At 45.3% G+C, this 20,947-nt stretch overlaps 1 protein-coding gene across 5 annotated transcripts in view; it reads left to right on the top strand.

Annotated features, from left to right (window-relative positions):
- Nucleotides 1-282: 282 nt before the first annotated feature.
- etv4 (ETS variant transcription factor 4) overlaps nucleotides 283-20,947 on the top strand; it is a 25,976-nt gene continuing 5,311 nt past the window's right edge. For 4 of the 5 annotated variants that reach the window (XM_089015178.1, XM_089015179.1, XM_089015177.1 and 1 more), the window contains exons 1-11: nucleotides 283-372; nucleotides 1,840-2,066; nucleotides 3,087-4,304; nucleotides 4,686-4,776; nucleotides 4,877-4,924; nucleotides 8,697-8,750; nucleotides 17,770-17,902; nucleotides 18,122-18,319; nucleotides 18,385-18,707; nucleotides 19,954-20,022; nucleotides 20,612-20,659. In XM_089015178.1, the coding sequence (XP_088871304.1) occupies nucleotides 4,248-4,304; nucleotides 4,686-4,776; nucleotides 4,877-4,924; nucleotides 8,697-8,750; nucleotides 17,770-17,902; nucleotides 18,122-18,319; nucleotides 18,385-18,707; nucleotides 19,954-20,022; nucleotides 20,612-20,659 (1,021 nt within the window). In that variant the 5' untranslated portion in view covers nucleotides 283-372; nucleotides 1,840-2,066; nucleotides 3,087-4,247. The remainder of the gene's footprint in view (nucleotides 373-1,839; nucleotides 2,067-3,086; nucleotides 4,305-4,685; nucleotides 4,777-4,876; nucleotides 4,925-8,696; nucleotides 8,751-17,769; nucleotides 17,903-18,121; nucleotides 18,320-18,384; nucleotides 18,708-19,953; nucleotides 20,023-20,611; nucleotides 20,660-20,947) is intronic. The other variant, XM_089015180.1, reaches the window with a different exon arrangement.

Genomic DNA, 20,947 nt, shown 5'->3' with positions numbered 1-20,947 from the left:
TGATAAAAAAAATAATAATTTGAGGTAACTATTTTTGTTAATCTAGTTGTGTGCACAAAACATTTGAATGGTTGTTTAAAAATATATATATTTTAATATAAATTGTTTTAAATGAGAATTTTGAAATATCATTGGTTATTTGATATAAAATTCAAAGCAAATTGAAGTCAAATTAAAAAAAAACATTGCATTCTGTTTATTTTGCGTGTAACTCCATTATCAACCACAAGATGGCAGCATATGAGTTTCTTCAATGTTTTACGTGTGAAAGAAGAAGAAGAACGGGAACTACACAGGTGACCCAAGTTGGGAGATTGCTTCACAACAAATCCTGATCAACTCTCCTTTGTACGACGACAGATTGCAACTTCAGTAAGTCAATTTTACAATATATATTTATGGCCTCCATTATTGCTGCATATTGTCAAATATTAAGAAATTTGTTTCCGAAAAAAAAGTAATGTGTTTATTGCAAGCATGCAGAAATATTGATCCTCTCTCAGTCAGTGTGCAAATGCTTTTTAAAAAATGTTCAAAAATATGCTCAAAGAGTATTTCAATGGGATGTTTTTTGTATTTTTCATGGGGGGCTGCAATATAATTTCGCATTAGTGTTAAAGTTACATTGTTAATTACATTTAAAGAATATTTTGATGTAAATACTATTGATTAGTCCACTTGTATGCATGTTGTTTTGACAAATTCAGCCAAGTCTGCAGAAGCTGACTAACAATAGGCATCATTTGAATAATCTCTGTTGCAGCACGGCAAGAATGAAAATAGTCTTTAGAAAAATTCTCTTTTGCATTTTGCACCTTTTTTTTTTACCACGAATGTGATCCCAGGCGAGACCTTAAAACCAAGATCCTGTATTTATACACCCGTGATGCGCCTAATGAAATGTCCAACCCCCTCCCCCTCTTGTTTGGACAGACTTTGAAAACAAAGCGTAACGCCCCCGAACGGGATAGGGAGGGTCACTTGCGTGCACCAGCTCTCAAAAGGCTAAAATAACTTGTTATTAATGTGTTTTCAACTCGTGATCCGGGCTGCCATTGTGTTGGATTTCTGAATGTCATCTTTGTCGTCTTCCACAGTGGACGGTTTGATGGCGCTCTTCGGGTGGGGAGAATCCCCTGACCCCCCCCCCCCCCCCCAAAAAAAAAAAGAAACAGTTCTATAAGTGACATGCTTATTTTGTATCCACATCCAAATTAGCATGTCGCGTTAAATGACATCGAAATGAACATGTGGGGTGACAATGGAGGTAAGGGGCCGGTGGGGGCTCATGGCATCAACAAAGATCCTCTCTGTCTCCTCCTCATTGAAAGCGACAACGCCCCCCACGACAACAGTTGCCTTTGGTGACTTTTTTTCTTTTACAACCTCATTTGGCGTGCAAATATGCGTCTTTGTGACTATTTGCACAATTCGCAAGCCTTACGCATTTATTACGGTCGTCAAAATCACAACTCGGCGCAGCCATATACTGTAAACTGACAAATGAGAATGATGTCAACTCATCAAATGTTTTATATTTGTGATGTTGCAAATGTTTTCCCATCCCAAACTTGGGTGCAAATGCTAATCAGGTAAGCGGAGCTGCAGATTAGAGACAATAACTTGAACAGGGATGTATTTTACGTCGCGCAGGATGAAGTGGTGCCTTCGTGAGTGAAAATCCAATGTCATCTTTGGGGGTGGTTGTGTCACTGTGTGCCTTGTGCGTTTCCCATTGGCAGCTGAGCCGTGCAGCTGCGCGGCGGCCGCGTCTCTGGAGTGCAAAGCAGGCTTGTAAAAGCTCCAAGCTTTTGTGCTCACCTGATTGATCTCCGGCAGGGGTCGGAGCAGCCCACTCGGGGCCCACAAGAAGGCCAGTGTGGAGCTCGGTCCGCAGGTGGCTCGCCAGGGGGCCCCCCGGAGGAGCCTCGTTGCTTGCCAGCGTCGACAAATGAGACGTCACGGCAACGGCGGCGCCGCGCCGGGAATGAAATGTGACTTTTGCCAAAGCACCATGTTTTTACAATTGAAACCAGCGACGAACCAAACATCGGAACTACGTTTTGGTGAGTTGAACAGTTCCATGTCACGCTTTGCCACATTTCCCCCCCCCCACGTCCTCCAAAAGGAACTATTTAGTTAAGAAGCGAAGTGGACTTTATGTGAGCACATGCGAGCGTGCCCGGCCCCGCCCCTCCATTCACACGGCCGCTGTTTACACGGGCCTTTATTTTCCCGTCGGCGCCCCCCCCCCCCTCAACGCGTGAGAGTGTTTGCTTAATAATTGTGTTCGCCAAGGCCTACTGGACACTTGGTGGTTATTCCGGGCCGCGTTTGGACAACAAAAACGTGACGACGTGTCCCAACGCTACGAGCATGACAGGCACAAAGATGGCGGAGGTTCCCAGACGTAATGGCGCTCTTTCCAATCCCGTTCCAATCGATAAGCTCTCAGAGGCCAAAGTGTCTCCCGTCCGTCTGTCTGCCCGTCCGTCAGCGCTCGCGTCTCTGCTGAGTAAGCCGGACGCACGACGGCGCGAACACCCCCCACTCCCCTCCCTGAGCCTCCGCCTCCTTTGTTTCCAATTGGAAGACGTGATGAAGAACATATGTGCTCCCAAGACGTGCGCCATTTTTTTTCCGCCCCTCCGGACACGTCTTGTAATCACATGGCTTTCATTTTGGATGTAAATATTTGATAGCGCCGTGTAAATATGACTGCGACGTCTCTCACACGCCGACACGAGAGCTGACGTTGACTAATGGAAAGGGGCAAGGAGGCTTTGAAAGGATTTTATAGATGCTGGCCTATTTTGTTTTTCAATTTGAGTCCATTTCAAACCAATGTTGCAGAAATGTGAACACAAACGGTGAAGGAACACATGTAGACAGATATTGAACCAATCCTCACTGGCATGTATTCTTTATTCTCTGCCAAGAATAACTGCTCTTGCTGCAATGTAGAAGGAGCAACATATTTTGGAGCGGAGGTCCACTCATAATAATAATAATACATTTCATTTATAAGCGCCTTTCATAATACATGTTCTCCATTTTCTCCTTTGCAACTGCAACTCTGTTCACAGCAAATTGCCATCAGATGATGTCATCGAGGGGCAACTTTGACGCATCCCGCTGTCCTCTGATTGGTTGGCCAGAGCAAAACATTCGACCGCCAACATTGACAACATGCTGTTAGCCCTCTTATATTCATATTGTTCAATAATCAGCATCTCTGGTGGGTATGGTGTTTTTTTATTTGAAAAGGTTGTGCGTTTACATAAGCTTTTTTTTCTGCGATGGCGACAGTGCTGGAATTCAACGGTGGATTGAGTCAAAGAAGTCTTTTGGTGTCGAACGCAGTGGCCCATGGCCGTCCGGTTCTGTCTAGTTAGCGGTGCGGCGTTCGAAAGTTCTTTTAGAGAACATTCATGCCTTTGTGTTTTTATTCCCCCCACCCACTGAAGTTGCTGGAAGAGACTCACATCGCTGTCGTCTCCGCCGGTGCGTTTTGTGGACTTTGAAACCGCAAGAATGCACCACTTTGAGTCGATGTACGTCACATTCAGCGCCACTTTTCCAGTTCTCAGAGAAGTGCGATGCAGTAAATAGCAGAAGAAAAACAAGCCAGGGCAGGTTTTTTTTTGTGAATGGGCTTCACCCCCTTCTCCCTTCTGCTTTTTTTGTGAATGAAAAACAACTGGAAAGTCCTGCACGAAATTTGAGCCCTTTTAAGACGTCGCCATTGGCTGATTTGCTCATAGCTCCGCCTCGTTTCTCTCGGTGAAGAGTTGCGATTGGCCGAGGGGCTGGCTCAAAGTCTTCATTCATAAGTCGCAGTAATGAAAAAAAAGGCTTGAAACCGGAGCCCCCAAAGAGGAAATGCACCAATCACCAAACTTTGCTCAAAAAAAGGAAGAAAATGCAACCTAAAATCGTGTTGAACGATTGCGTTAAAGTGGATTTAATCGCGCACGACAGATTGTATTGTGGGCAACTATAACATAAAGTGTTAAAAAATGTCACAAAACCAGACCGTGCTGTGCGTTCACTCGCCATCACTGTCCCTCGGCGTCACCCCCCTCTTTCTCTCTTTTTTTGTGAATGGAGCTCATTATACATGCATCCTCATTCACCCCCCTCCTCCTCTTCCTCAGTTTTCTTCCTCCCTCCTCCCTCGTCAGGCTTTTGCAGGCTGCGCGGCCGTCCGCTCCGCTTGGGCCCAAATGACCGCAGACGGTTGACGGATGGACCGTAGCATGGATGCATATTTGGACCAGCAAGTGCCTTTCACTTTCGCAAACGTACGTATGCTTCCGCGCGCACTTTTTTTTTGCTCAACAGTTTCGGGCGATTTTGTGGGCTTGTTGTTGCTCTCTTTTACGCGCGTGCACGACCGTGACCAGGGACTCGAAACCGAATTCACGCCAGAGGTTCTTGCTTTCTTTTTTTCTATTTAAACTTAAAACAGAACATCGCCAAAGCTTTCGTGGTCTTGGCTGCGTGCAGCCAAATGGTCACTTAAAATACGTCTTCTATGACACCCCCCCCCCCCATTCGAAAAACGTGTACACTCAGTTCACGAGCCTCTCGACCCACAAAAGTCTCAACTTAAATATATATGTTTACTGTCAAATGTGTGACTTGCATGTGTCCAAGTGTTGATCACGTGGTTTGTTGTGCAGAAGTCTGAAGGAAATGGGCCCCCAAATAGACTGTTGATGGCCGCCAAAAGGAAATACATGGACTCAGAATTGCCCCCTCAGGAATCTGAAGGTAAAATCCACTTTATTTGAAAGTAATACACCCCCCCCACGGCTCTTGTTTTCCCCCTCCGGCTTTGCGTTTTACTGTACGTGTCATGCTTTCTGCGCAGACCTCTTCCAGGACTTAAGCCAACTCCAGGAGACGTGGCTCACAGAAGGTAAGAGTTTGTTCACGTCCTCTTCTGAGAAGCTGTGAATTTTATCGGCTCGGGGTTGTCTGCGTTCTCTTTTTGAAGACCCAAAAAAAATTGACGCGAATGGCTATCACATTTGTTTCAGTGTCGTGAGGTAAGGGTTCAAATCTGGGCTTCTTATAGCAAAAAAGCACATTAGAATAATTGAAATATGTCCAACACGCGCGATATGGGAGTGCGTTGAGTGTATTATGTGCCCCCACCCAGTCCACAGGATCATTAACGGCACAGGCTATTTCACATTTTTTTTCTCCTACTGGATTTAATGGCACATACATGCTTTTTTTAATGCCTTGAATAGTATACTTAAAACAAAATAATAATCAACGATTGCTGCTGACAAAGTGCTTGCTGAGTGAGCGCTCAGTCAAAATAAGACATGCGGAAATCAATTCAAACAAAAGAAGTAGGACCTAAAAAGAGTACGGGAGGCATTATAATGTCGTCGGCGAGCTAGCGGACTTGTGATCGCGCTTTGGCAAATAAGTCAAAAGAAAATTCACGCAAATATTATCTGCGAGAAAACTTTGTATTTATTTTTTTGGGATACTTTTCTGATAGCAAATACATAAACGTACATAGTGCATGAATGGAAGGTATTATTGATTTGGTCCCTGCTGATAGGCATCCCTCATAGGCAGCAACCATGCAGATCGAGCACAATGACCGCGACATTGATGATGATGTGAGCGCTAATGGAGTCTTCATTCCACTTTGGGCACCCAAATAAAACCCCCACGTCACCCCGCGCTGGGAATACAAATACATGGATTGCCCTTTCTTGGCGTTTGGCACTTGACAGGCAGATGACAGCAATATAAAAGGGCACATTCAACCATAATTGACGTCTTAAAAGGGAAAAACAGGCAACAGTAAGCCACTTTCGACACTGCAGCATTAAATGTCAATGATGCAACAAATTCGGAAAAAATCGTATCATAGTGAGTCAAGAATTCTCAAGCTGGTTTTCAGTCAGTGTTTTTATTGATACAATAGAGTCTCGTTATATCGATATCGGTCATATCGATAGTACTGCTTATTACGATACTATTTCTATGAACGCAAGGAGAAAATTTACATGCCGCAGGATCGGATATATCGATAGTCCGGTTATATCGATATTTTTTCTGACTCCCGAGAATATCGATATAACGAGACTTTACTGTATATTCATTTTTTTGGGAAGCATTCACTCCCCACTCCCTCCCCCCCGTTCCCGCTCCCTTTTTTGTTTGTTTTGTTTGAAGGTGCGACAGTAGCTACTTGTCGGACTTTCAACTACAAAGCTATTGAGGCACTTTTATTGGCCCGGGTCTTTTGTTTTGGTGGGATTCCGGAGACTGGCGTCAAATCAACTTGTCGCTTTCGACTCCGCATGTGAAAAAGCGCTGTTTGCGTCATTGGCAGGCCGTAAAAAACACTAAATAAATAAAGAAAATAAAGAAAACAGTTGCTGAGACGTGACGTCTAAGGCAGGCGCATTGATAGCATTAACGTTTTGCTTTTGAATAGAGTAAAAATCAAATTTAAGTTTTCGATAATTTGAGGAAACACAAAAATAAGGCTGGTTTTATTGCAATGTTTAGTTTGGGCATTTTCACAACATATAAATAAATATTAATGCTGATTTTTGACCAAGGGAAGGGCAGAGAGTAAATATACTTTAACTCATTCACTACCGTTGACAAATGTATTCGAAAATTGAAAATATGACATTGAGCGCCATTTCTGAATTTGTTTGGGTTTTGGTTTTTCTTGCTGGGGTGCCGATAAAGCGCTGGCCAGACCTCCTGCAATGTTTTTCCCCTTTCACGAGGGGGCAGCATTTCCCCTTTTGTCCATGTTAGCGCTTTGTTTCACCTTCAGCTGTTGTTAAAGCGTTATATCAACCAATATGTATGTATTGCATTGTATTTTGGACAGCTGCCCATCATTTCAAGTTCATATAACTCCAGACTCATATAATTTAGGAAGTAACCTTTTTTGAATGAAAGAAGAGAATCTAAGGTTTCTTACACTGCATTGAATGTTTATGTAGTCCCAAAACGCAATATTCTATGGGTCCTGGAATTTGAGTGACAATGACAAAAACCCTGGCACTGGAGTGGACACGTTTATGCACATCGTCTGGCAGTGAATGAGTTAAGTTATGCTGTATATCAATTTTTTTACGTTTTCATTCCCAAAAAATATTTCAGGCATACTGTCAGCTCTAAAAGACTCAGTTAGTACTGCACTCTCCCTAAAAAAATACAACATAGTAAATAAATAAAAATTGTGCACTCGCCCTGTAAAATGGCAACAGGTCACGCCGCTGAACTACACAAAAGCGTTGCATAAAAACCGCGACTAATTGTCCCTTTCAATGGAAAAACAAAAATGATGTGACTAATCATAGTCCTGATCATAAGTGGGGGGCGCGCTTGGGGGGGTCATGTGACATATTTTGGTCACCGCAGCCAAGATGTTATTTAACTTGAGTATAGGTAGACCTTCTCCCTTTTTCCTGTCGCGTGAATTAAAGACTTGATCTCCATGAGGGATTTGCCCCGGTAATAAATGCTACGAAACGGCTCTTCCATTTGGCCGTGATGAGGAGGAAAGCGGAAGCGGCGCACGGCGAGCTTGTTGCGTCTTGTCTTATTGGGCCTCAGGTTTGCACGCCCGGGAACTCCCACCGGGAGGAGAGCAGGGGGGGTCTGCTGTGTGTGTGTGTGTGTGTGTGTGTGTGTGTGTGTGTGTTGATTTGAAAACCCACTTTTTTCCTTTCTTGTGACGACTTGCATCTCCCAAGTTCCCGCAAGTGCTGAAAGTAACAAAGTACGTTGACTGACGACATTTTCAGGTATGCGACGGCCATTTTGGAGGTCACAACAAGCAGCGGATTGCAAACAACAACCCCCCCCCCCAAAATAAAAAAAGGCTTCAAAATTTCTTTCCACTCCCATTTGAAGTTTACTGTAAAACTCGACATAAAACAATGATAATTACACCTTGTGTTTTGGAAACAGCCACATCGCTTTTCCCCAGGACCATCTGTTAGCTTAATGCTCGCACACGATGCAACCCCCCCCCCCAACCCCCACAGGCGAACAAACACTTTGAAAAAGTCTTCCGTAGAATCATCACGGGCATATATTCTTTATCTTCTTTATATATGATGTGTTATCGTCATGTGTAGCTCTTTATTCTACTGCCCCCGGTGGCCAAGGAATGCACTCGCGCTTAACAGCGTACCCATAAGATCCAATGGCCGATTCCTCACCGCACGTTCGCCACTCCCAAAAGTGTGCGATTCTGTGAATGAAACCCCCCCGCTGCCCCCCTGCCGGGTGGACGTGAATGAGTCCAGTCAGTGACGGGCGGCCCAGGTGCAAACGGCCTTAGACAGGCGCTATTATGCTGAGGGTCCGGTGTTAGGAATCCCCTTCCATTCACCATTGAGCCAATGTGCCACGGTCTGAATCAAAAAACCCCTACTCTGCCCCCCCAGGTTTTTTTTCCTGTTTTGCTGACCTAAAGACTCAGAAAGTGTCTACTGCATCGCACTTCCGCTTGCATCACATCGCAGCAAGTTGGGGTGTGTCTTAAATTAGCATCCTGGTTTGCGGTTAGAAATCAAGGTTTGGGGTTATGTTTTTTTGGTTTAAATCCTTTTTTCTCCGAAAATGTTGTCGTCTTGCATTCAAGTCTGTTGTTCGACGAGATCCTGACACTTTGTATCTTCTACTTGCAGCTCAGGTTCCTGACAGCGATGAGCAGTTTGTGCCGGATTTCCACTCGGAGAACTGTGAGTGACTCCATCTTGGATTTTCGTTGTCTTCCCGGGAGCTTATTTATCCCACATATATTTTTTTTAATTGTTTATCTCGTGCGATCTGGTGTCACTCAATTTGTGTTGTTTCCGCTATTGGGACGGCGAGGTCAAACGTGGAATGGCGGATACTTTGCGACCTAAAAAAAAAAATGGCTACCGCCACCGGCCGCCATTTGCATGCTCTTGAAAAGCCGAGAGGAAACCGGTAAAAAAAGCGGATTTGTCTGTAAAGATGAGCCTTTGTGCTAGCGGGGGAGATGTCAAAAGGGAAAGCAAATGATTTGAATGCGTTTCCCTTTTGTTTACAATGGCGGGCGGAGGTCGGGGTTGCGGGAGGGGTGGGGGGGGGGTGTCCGCGTACAACAATTCATTCACGCGGATGCTGCGGTGCATCTTTATGAAGCGTTTGGCAGCCTGAAGCTCAGGTGGGCGACTGGAGTCACATGACTTGACTCTTTCCACCCGTTTCAACCAGCCTGCGTCACGTTCGTCGCATGACACATTCCCGCCCGCGACGTTGTCGCCTTCCATTAGGCTACAAAGCGCCGCTGAACCCGGGGGTGCGCGCGGGGCTCATGTCTACTTAAGCGCCTCCGGCCTAGCCGTCGGCCTAATGTTCACCGCTGACCCCGTCGTCATTTAAGGGGTCACGTTGTGGCTCCGCTTTGGCAGCCACCTCATTGTGTTGACAGACGGCGTCCTCGCCGCTCGCAGCCATGCCGACTCTTGGCCTAAAGTCACACAGGCGCTGACGATAGAAGATTTCCCGATTTTGTCAACTTGCGGCTTGACGGCTCGGGATTTCGGCAGTGAAAGAATCCGGCTTGGCCCACCGCTGACCCACTTTTTCCATAAACGGTATTGGGCCCAGGCGCCTAGTTTCTAGGAGAACAATCATAACCACACACAGCAAAAAAAAATATAGATGTATATATGTCATAATAATTCAATGTGGAAGTTTTGTTACAGACGTGTTTTGAGCTCGTATATAGATGTACTGTATATATATGTATGTATACCGACGGCTTTGGTTCCCTTGTCGCCTTGTGATTTGAAAACGCTAAAAAGCGGCTCAGTCTTAATCCATTTCCGGGAGTGAAAAGTTCAAGTAGTATCGGAATTGAAAGACGTCTACGAAGATGACTCACCTTTTATTGAGACTCGCGCTTGTTTGCGTCGAGACGCATAAAGCCCGACTCTCGTCCCGCTTGGCTGGAGTGTAATTGACGCCTGCGGACAAACGTGACGCCCTGGCGAGCCTGTTTACCGTGTCTGAATTGTTACCTGCACGGGTGTGGCCACCAGCAGAGTCAAGAAAGAAAGAAAAAAAGTAACAAACAAGCGCACACTTTAATAAGACGCAACGGAATGTCCCACGGATGAATTGCGCAAGACGGCCACATCTGTTGACTTGATCTGGTCTGCTGCTTCGCTTTCGTCTGGCCAACAAGCGCCGAACCTTTTGCGAGGCGCCTTGATGGGCCTCATTATTTCACCAATGCATTGTCATTTACAACCATGACCTTTTAGATTTTGGGAAAAATCCCATTGTTGAATTTAGTTGATGGAAAATAAATACATGAAAGCCTTGTAATCGATGCACACCCCTAAAAAAACAAACAAACAAACAAATAAATAAATAAAAACATAAATACATGCATAAATAAATAGATAGATACATAGATAAATGGGTGTACAAAGAAACAAGTAGATAAATAAAAAATAAATAACTAAACTGAAAAATAAATAACATAACAGAAAAATAAATAAAGTAATAAACCAATGAATAAATACATGCATAAATAGATAGATAAATAAATGAATGGGTGCATAAATAAATAAACAAATACGTAGATCAATAAAAAAAAACTAAACTGAACAATAAATAACTAAACTAAAAATTAAAGTAATAGATAAATGAATAAATAAATACATAAATAAATGCATGAATAAATAGGTATATTAATATACAAATACATAAATGGGTGTATAAATAAATAAGAAATAATAATAATAATAATAAATAAATGACTAAAGTAAAAATAAATAAAGGCATAAATAAATATCTGAATAAATACATACATAAATACATGCAAAAACAAATAGATAAATAAATGGGTGCATACCATAAATAAATAATAAAGTAGATACATACAAAACAACTGAACAGAAAAATAGATAACTAAACAGAAAGATAAAAGAACAAATCAATAAATAAATACATAATTAATTTTAAAAAAGAAAAGAAATGTTAAGATTACTAATAAAAATGTGATTGGTGTTCTGGACACACCCACAACACCCTCGTATTCAACCGCCTCCATATCACCAATGTGCAACGTCCCCCAAATATGTCAAAACAATCAAACGTCGCCAATTTTCCCGCCGCGAAACTTTCTCCCCATCCCGAATATCGTTGCGTGTGGCTACGCCGAGAGCGCCTTCCTCTTTGTTTACACTCGACGCGAGCCATTCATAAATTTTCTTCTCTCCCGCCTGCGTAAGAGGAAGTGTGCCTCTTAGCCCCGCGAGCTCCTTCGTTCTTCATTCATTGAGGAAAAAAAAAGAAAGTACACCCCACCACCCCTCATCCTTCTTTCCAAGTGGATACTCCAAAGCCCTCCCTCCCTTCCTGTGTGTGTGTGTGTTGAATTCTCTCCCCCTTCACGCACACACACGCACGCAAAGAGTTTGAGTGTTCCAAGATGTGAACTAATCCAGTGATTTGGGAGCTGTATGGGACGATTGTTTGGTTTTTGTGCCTTGCAGTAATTACGTAGGAAGTTGCGGCCATCGAGCGCCGCTGCTCTACCGCCCCCCCTTTTTTTTATTTCAGGGAGACGACGCGAAAAGGGGGCGAGGGAAGGGAGAGCAAGGCCCCGCCGGAGTTAACGGCGAGTACGCCTCGTGGTGGCGGGCCTCGAGCCCTTCCAAATGTTCCGTTCCGGAACCCGTCCAATTTACGCACCAATCACCCGCAAAAAAAGCGGTGGCATTTATAAGCATTTTTTGTAGTTTCTTTCAGTTCACGATGGACGTCGTGAGAATTGATTACTGACGAACTCGCAGCACATACACATACACGCAAAACCAATTTTGAAGTGCTGGTAGTTTGCACTTAAAAGGACGTCGTCGTCCCAGATGCGCGTCGGTTTTGGCCGCGCGCCTTTGTAACATGCTTTTCCAAAATAGAGGCGCTACGCAACAGTAAAAACAGCCAGGTGCCTGCCAAAAACAAGCGCACCAACCACCAGTGCGACGCCTCCCTGGCACGCTCGAGTCCTTTCACGTGCGCGCGCACGTACGCAGCGGTTTTTATGAATGGGCTGCTTGTGGAAAGCCGAGCGAGGTTGGCGAGCCTTCGTTCACGATGCTTGTGTTTGCGCTCACGTTTTTTTTTTCTTCTTCTTTACAGCATGACGACATCTCTGCCTAACTTATCTGCGGAACCTATCGTACATACCACCGTTCTGATGGTGATGTTGACGTAAAGGGCGGAGCTTCATTTCGTTATTGCGTAGCCCCGTCTGATGGAAAAGTGGTGCTTTGCCGCCATCCCGTGACATCCATAGTCGGTAACTAATTTGTTGTGGAAGAAAGCCTGATGTGCTGCTCACATTGCCATTAAACAGTTTATCAAGTACTTTGGGGGTCCGGGATTGAGGGTGGGGGGGTCAAGTGCGGTTAGAAGCATCGCTTCAGGAATAGGGGAGGGGTGTGCTTACTGTTCCTTGAACCGTAACGAATAGGCTCCTAACGATGACGAGAAATAGGAGACATTCATTTTGAAGTTCAGACAGGCTGATGCGTTCAAAGGCTTCCATGAAAATTGGGAAAGTAGCATTTCTGCTTTGGTCTCACTATTCATTTGAATGTTGCTGCGCAGTAACATGAGTGTTTTTTTTTTTTGTGGAAGGGGTTACTATTCATCCTGGAGCCGAGTCGCTCATGTAGCAGAGTTCTGCGCATCGATCTGCAGACCCCCCCCCCCCCCCCCCCTCAGTGGAGTCACTGATGGATGAGTTGATAGAGATAAAGTGCCGATAAATCAGCTCAAGTGAAGACACGTGTGGGTCACGATGTGTCATGAAGCATTTAGAGATCTCCCTTATGATATCGGGGGGAGGAATGGGGCGGCGGATTGTTCAGCTGATCAGCAAGAATTGTCTGTTGCTTTTCCAAGCCAATGGTCTCCTTGTGGGCTTGATTGAAGATAATCCATTTGTCTTTTTTTATTATTGAAAGCTAAATTTGCGTTTGGGGTATGGGGGGGGGGTGCACGGGGGGTTGCGTGATTTACGACAACAGCTAAGACGTTTGCTCTCAAAAGCTCCTTGCATGCACAATAACCCCATCTCGGTAACGCGTGGATGCATCGATTGCACCATTAAACATTAAGTATGGGCCGTGGGAGATGGGGGGTAGGGTTTAAGGAACCAGGAGTCAATATGGTGTCAGATTAATTACATCCCACCCTCGCCTAGAGCGAGATGTCGCTCTCGCGGCGCACGTTCCGGGACAAGGGGATGTATTGTGGCGTAACATGAGCGTCAGATTTACAGCGGCTCCATTGCCGTTTGTCAGAAGCGCAAACGCCGCACTTTTGGATGTCAAGTGGACGCGAGCGGGGGTGGGAACACGTCAAAACATTGACACATGGCGTCAATTTACTCTATGGGGTTTATCGCCCTCTTACTGATACCGTACTTGTGTTTAACTCATTCACTGCCATTCAGGAATTTATCGTAGAATTGAAAATATGACATAGAGCGCCATTCCTGAATTTGTTGAAGTTTTTTTTTCATGCTTGGGGGTCGACAAAGCGCTGGTTAGACCTGTGGCAATGTTTTTTCCCTTCCACGAGGGGGCGGCATTTGCATTTAGTCCATATTAGCGCTTTGTTCCAGCTTCAGCTCTTGTTAAAGTGCTATATATAAACATATATGTATCGATTGCATTGTATTTTGGACATCTGCCCTCATTTCAAGCTCAGATAACTCCAGACCCATATAATTTAGGAATTAACTTTTTTTGTGATGAAATAAGAGTGAGGTTTCTAACGCTGTATTGAATTTTGATGAAGTCCTAGAATGCGTATCCTGTTTCTGAAAAGTGACCTTGAGAGTTTTGAAAGGCGCTTATAAATTAAATTAATTATTATTATTATTATTAAGACTCAATATTCTGTGGGTCCTGGAATTCAAGTGACAATGACAAAAACCCTGGCACTGGAGTGGACCCATTTTTGTGCATCGTCTATCAGTGAATGAGTTAAATTCAATTACTGATACTGTCCTTGTGTTTAAAAAAATTGCCAATGCTAGTTAGCTCATCCGTGGCGTTTTGCCTTCTGCATTAGCATTAAGCTAGCAGATATATGTAAGCAAACGTTATGCGATTTACATTTCTTAACCGCCATGACGAGTGACGTGTGGGCGACACGCTGGGACAAGTCACTTTTCACCCCAGAAGACGAGAAGTGCATTTTTATTGATTTTTTCCGTGCATGGGGGAAGTGAAAGTGAGACATTGGCAGAAAACCACGGCAACATATGACAGCTGCAGGTCACACGCGCATCCTGTTAGCCAACGATTTGACCATCGGTGATGGGAAAAGACGGCACAATTCTTGACGATGCTGAATTTATTTTTAAAAAATGAGCGCATATGTCACGCACATGTTAGCTGCTGGCGCGACACGCTCCAGTGAAGGCCTGGATGGCCTTCTCTTACCTCACTTCCTTTCCCGCCTGCGTGTCTCTCTGTGATTTGCAATGCCAGAAAGCAGAAATAGATTGATGACCTTGTAATTGCTTTTGTGTGTGCAGTGTGCATTTTTTTGTGGCATCAAAAAAAGTCATCTCTTTTCCGTCAAGATCCTTCAAAATTGGAGATGGCGCTGCCTTTCAAGTGGCATATTGTTGCGATTTAAAAAAAAACAAACAAACCGTTGATTTGTCATAAATTTTCTCTCTTTTGCAAAGTGAAACAAATCCTAAAGGACAACAAACAATAAAACAGTCAAATGTCCTCCCTGTAATTTGTATACTTGTTGTTGTGAGCGTTAAGAAATGCTATTTTCCTGATTTTCTTGGAAGCCTTTGAACACATCAGCCTGTCTGAATTTGTCAACTTCAATTGACCGTTCAACCTGTTGTATTTATTCATTTTGTATTTTAATTGACAGACTTATCGGTTATATTACGATCCTTGCTGAAATTATTGTTATTGTCATCACTGCCTCCACACCCCCCAGAAAAAAATCTATTCTGCTCAGGCCTGAGAAATGTTGCAGAAAGCCGAATGCTAAAAATCAATGCAAAGCACCATAGACAGGCTCACGAATAGCGCCAACGTCTCCGTGTTATAACCTTAAAATGCAACGTGGTCAGTGTGTAGCGTTTTAGATTGTGTTTTTGTGTGGCTAATGGCGGTCGACAAGAGCCAGATAACACCCCCCCCCCCCCCCCCGCCCACTGCCCGGAAGGAGTTAAGAAAATATGGCTCTTGTCTGCATTTTTTTTCTTAAATATCTTGTTTTTAACGTCACAGGGTTCCGGTGGTGTTTTGACACGCGGGTCGACGTCTGGGGAGTTTCTGCCAACGAGGCTGTCGTGAGCCTCCAGACTTGGCAACGTTTCGCATAAACATCCCGTTTAAGGGTGTCCAGATGCACTTGTGTCTTTGTCCACATTTTTTTGGGTCGGTGGGATTTGCAAGGCGCAAAAAGGCATCGAGGTCTCACCATTGTCATCCTGGATGAGAAATGAAGTAACGCCGTCTAAATTGAAAATTCCGTGACGGCGCGGTGTCTCCCGACTGCTTATTTTTTCGTGCGTTGCGCTCATCCGGCGCTTGTGTGTTTTAGATATCCTGCAGGAATCCGTTGGACGCATATTCCCACTCGTGCGACTGCACTGGGCATGGGGGGGGGGGGGTTATTGTGTGGCAACGCGCACTGGATGGATTGAAATAGGCCTCGGGGAGGGGGGGGGGGCATCCCGTGCCGGCCCGGCCGTCTCTCATGATTTGTTTGTGGTCTGTGTGTGTTGAATGGGAACCCCCCCCTTCCCCCACACTGATGTAATGATCCCTTCACTTCCTAAAGCACTCACCCATGACCATCGCCCTTTCTCCCAGCATCCTCCACCTCCACCGTCAACATTTACATATGTAAAACGACATCCACACCCACCCGCGCACCCCCCACCGCGCCATAAGCCAGTTGGTGCCCCCCGGCAATTGCCGCTTGCGTTAAAATTCCACTAAATAGGCAAGGGATGGCGGGAAGAAAGCATGGAAAAAAGGCGCTTGTATCTCCCAAAATCTAAAAACCAGAAAAGATCTCTCCCCTCCACCACCACCCCAGCATCCCCCTTCCTCCGTTTACTCAACTGCCACTGCTTTATAAATGTAGACACCATAATTTATCTGAGCCATGGCTTTATTTTCATTCGGGGATTATTTTTGGAAGTGCATGTTTGATTCGAGGAAAGCGGCCAAGATTGAAGACAGGCCTGCCTTCCATTCCGTTCTATGGGCACATAAAGTGCACATAAGACACTCAAAATTAGCTTTCGGCACAGTATTTTTTTCAACCGACCCTTCATCACTTAATCCTCAAAAATGTAATCATGACTTTTTTTAAACACTTGTTCATCCCCATTAGCCTTTAACTCATTCACTGCCAGACGTGCAAAAATGTGTTCACTCCAGTGCCAGGGTTTTTGTCATTGTCACTCCAACTACAACACGCACAAAATATTTTTCGATTTTTCGATTTATGTCGTCGATTTTTTTCGACGACATAAACATTCCATTCTGCATAAGAAATCGGAGACTCTCTTGTTTCATCAGAAAAAATAGTTAATTCCTAAATGATATGGGTCTGGAGTTATATGAGCTTGAAATGAGGGCCGCTGAACAAAATACAATGCAATACATCCATATTGGTTTATATAGCACTTTAACAACAGCGGAAGCGGAAGCTGGAACAAACTTTATTGGCACCAAAACAATAAAAAAACAATGCCCAAATAAATTTGTGAATGATTGATGTATACAGCCAAACCTGTTTTTTTAACCATAATCCATTCCAGAAATCTGTTCAAAAACCAATTAAGCCGAAAACCGAAACATTTCCCAGTTATAAACAAAGGCATAAAAAAACTCGAGAACCAAATTGGTCGAGAACCAAGACGTTGGAAAACCCAGGTTTGACTGTACATGTGACTGTTCCCGAACAGAATTGCATTTTCTTGAAACGATCCCTTCCAAAATGGCCAAACACTTTCACTTTTGGGCCACACATGCTTGCGAGTAGTCTGTTTTTTTTTTTTTTTTTTTTTTGTGAATGAAGCGCAATGTGCAATTATCCCAACGGCCCGTCCCCCTCCGCAGGTACACACCCACAGAGATTCCAGACACATATGAATGAGCCCCCCGCCCAACTCCCTCAGCTGGAAGTGCACAGCTGGTGCTGTTTACCCTGCCGGGACCAGAAAAACATCCTGTACGCGTCTCGAGCCGAAAGCCTCCCCTCACATAATAAACAGCAGCCGTCGGCACAGCTTGAAGCTTCACTTGGGATAAAAGAAAGTTCCACTGGGATCAACCCTCATCCCACTCTAGCTTTTCCTTTGATTGACAGCTTGATGAGAATGTTCAGATGTGAGGTTTCCTGAAATGGCCGTATCAGCTGATGTGTGCGCGACAAGTGGACATCTGCATGCAAACGGGAATTCCAATTTGGTGCGTGCGTGGATAGTTGGCACGCTGGTGTGACGTTTGCTTTGGCGGCAGACATGTTTAGCTTTGAGGAAGTTCGCTGTTGTGTCTGCGAGAGTCAAGGCAAAGTTTGCCCTGGAATGCAAACGACGTGACGGTCGTTCACTGTAGGGCGCGGGTGTCCAAATTCGGTAATGCTGTTGGTTGCCCGATTGCCAGCGCCCGACTTCAATGATCATCATGTTTTTTTTTTGTCTCTTGACAGCGGTGGCCTTCCACAGCCCGCCCGTCACCATCAAGAAGGAGCCACAGAGTCCGGGTTCGGACCCCAGTCAGTCGTGCAGCCACAAGCCCAATTTTGGCTACGTCGCCAATGGAGAGCAGTGCCTTTATGCTGGGTGAGTTTCCCAACGTTGTCTTTGGCCCCTCTATAGTCCTGAAGGAAGGTTTTTTTGTACCAGAGAGGGTCTGGTCATGAAGTAAGGTTTGGTCCAGAAGAGGAGGTTCCACTGCCTCCAATTCAGTTTGCCACATCCAATATGGTGGCCGTTTTCACGCGTCATTTAAACTGCTCTGCCTTTGCCGTGAGCTCTTTGTTGTTTACGTGTCGTCCGCAGGGCCTACGAGCAGAAAAGGGCCGGCGCCGGGGTGGCCAAGCGCCCCTGCCCGGGCACGCCCCTGTCGCCCATGCAGCAACAGCAGCAGCACTACTCGCCCAAACCCGCGGCGGCCGGGCGGCCCGACGCCGGTTACATGAACGCCGCCGCCACCACCTCGCAGCCGTTGCCCAGCAACACGTACCCCCTCAACGGCAGGTGAGTGAGCCCCCCCCCATGTAAAGTTTCATGTCAGAAAGGTCAATCTTCCGTGTTGCTTGCAGATATCAAGGCCCTTCAGGAGACCCCCTGGGCCCCCAGTTCCCCGCACCGTCGCAGGGCTTCCAGCGAATGCCCCCCTCCGCCTCGGCGGGCCACGGCTGCGGGAACGGCGCTTACCACCGGCAGCACTCGGACCCCTGCGTGCCCTACCTGCAGCAGAGCTTCAAGCAAGAATATATGGACCCCCTCTATGAGCGGGCGGGGCAGGTGGTGGCGCATGGCCGCGGGGTCCACGCCGCCCAGCATTCGCACCTGCACCCGCGCAGGTTCCCGCCGGCGCATATGATGGTCAAGCGGGAGCCCACGGACTACAGCTACGACGCAGGTGAGAAGCGGCATGCTTGGGTGCCGATAAAGCTCCGGCCATGGCCTCTGTCAATGTTTTTATCCCCTTCCAGAAGGGGGAAGCATTTCCATTTTTTGCATCTTAGCGCTTTGTTCTAGCTTCAGCTGTTGTTAAAGCGCTATATAAATCAATATATATTGTATTTTGGAGCGCCGCCCCCATTTCAAGCTCAGATAACTCCAGACCCATATCATTTAGGAATTAACTATTTTTTTCTGATGAAAGAAGAGAGCTGCATTGAATGTTTATGTAGTCCTCAAAGTCAATATTCTGTGAGTCCTGGAATTCGAGTGACAATGACAAAAACCCTGGCACTGGAGTGGACACTTTTTTGCATGTATGTCCGTAAATGAGTTAAAGTTCAAAACTAATTTTGGATTGGAAGCCAAGTGATCATCTTGATCTTGTTTTTAGGGGGGGGGGGGGGGAAATAAAAAATCCCCAAATAAATCCTAGTGCGGCAAAATATCACCTCCCTCCCCCCACTACATTTTTCGTCGGCTCAGCCATCTTTGGAACAAAATGTCCGTGTAAAGAAACAAACTTTTTTTATCTTACCCGAGCCAGGGAACTCCTCCTCCTCTTCACTCCATGGACATTCAAAGGGTGGGGGTTAAGGGGTGGGGTGGGGGGTTCTTTTCTAGCACATTCACACCTTCCCCTTCCTGCTTTTCCAAGTTTTCTCTCCCCTCATGCGGCAAAGGAATTTCATTGAGAAAATGGAGGGCAGAGGAAAGACTAGAGTCCCCCGGCGGAGGCTGCGAGGTTTCACGTTGCACCGGGCAGCTTCCTTTTGCTGCAACTCCGAAAGGAAAAGTGAGCTAGGCCGCAGTAACCCGAGCGCCTCCCTGGGGGGGGGGGGTCTTGAGGGTATGGCGGAGTTTCAAATCGGCTCTTAAACGCAAAAACCAGAAGGAAAGAAAATAAAAAGAAATGTAAGACTTAGACCTGACGACAACAATTCAATGCTGCCCCCCCCCCCCCCCACATATGCACGGATGCACTCAACGGCGTCTTATCGAGAGCCTCACATTCCGCCTCATTGACTCACTGCTGCACCTTTTGTGCAGATTGTGCTGCCTTGTTTTTGTTCCCAGGACTGACACACAAACACACACACGCACCACACACACTTTTTTTTATTCCCTGCATATTTTTGATTAGTTTTTATAAAGCAATCGATCCCCCCACCCCCAATTGACGGTACTATTCGATATCTTGGCAGACGTGTCCGGATGTCCTTCCATGTACCACCAGCGTGAAGCCTACCCGACCTCCCAGGCGACCCCCGAAGGTACAGCAAGCGCTCTTAAACCCCTTTCAAGCTGAACATTACCGTATTTTCCGGTGTATAAGGCACACCCCCAATTAATGGTGCATATTTTTTTCATATACAGTATAAGGCGCACCTTCAATAAATGAAATAAGTTCCAAATATAATATACAAATACATAAAAGTATTCCAAATATAAGGAACACCACATAAGAGGCTGGGGTTACGCACTACTTCTTCTAAAAGTGGGAAATGGAGTCGATAACTTAGTTGTAAGTAGTTGTGAGACCTGTTGTGTGCGCAGGGTTATCTTTTCTTATGTATTATGATTATTATGATTATTTTCAAGAAAATCAAGGCTTTGGGGTGCGTCTTATACGCTGGAAAATACGGTAGTTTACGACTTGAATACAAAATACAATGCAATACATACATATTGGTTTTATATAGCGCTTTAACAACATCTGAAGCTGGAACAAAACGCTAACATGGACAAAAGACAAATGCTTCTCCCTCGTGGAAGGGAAAAACATTGCATGCATAGGTTTGTACCTGTTCCTGTACAGCCTGATTGTAGTTGGCCTTGATTCTAAGGAGCTCTCTTTTGTAGGTTATGGTTTCGAGAACGACTCCCGCGTAGTTCCGGAGAAGTTTGAAGGTGAGTTCTTCTTCTGTCATCGCGAAACGCCAGATGCCACACTTGTAGCAGAGCGCCTTTTTGTTTTTAGCATGAGAACAAATCACCGATGGCGTCGGGGAGTGCCTCAGGGAGCTGACGTGTGCCCCTTCTTGTATTTCCACACTTTTTGTTTACGGCGTACAATCAATATGGTTTCTTGCGTGTCAATATCCACTTGTTTGTCTTCAAGCGGAACCGGTTGAAGTCCTTACGTTAAGGAATGGAATATGACAGTATGCAAATGTGACTTGGGTATAGTATGTCATT

Source organism: Hippocampus bargibanti, linkage group LG15 (genome assembly GCF_051943395.1).
Source record: "Hippocampus bargibanti isolate YZ-2025 linkage group LG15, ASM5194339v1, whole genome shotgun sequence".
In the NCBI taxonomy this organism is placed as follows: domain Eukaryota; kingdom Metazoa; phylum Chordata; class Actinopteri; order Syngnathiformes; family Syngnathidae; genus Hippocampus; species Hippocampus bargibanti.
The sequence above is the reverse complement of the archived record's forward strand: the minus strand, read 5'-3'. Positions and strand labels throughout refer to the sequence as shown.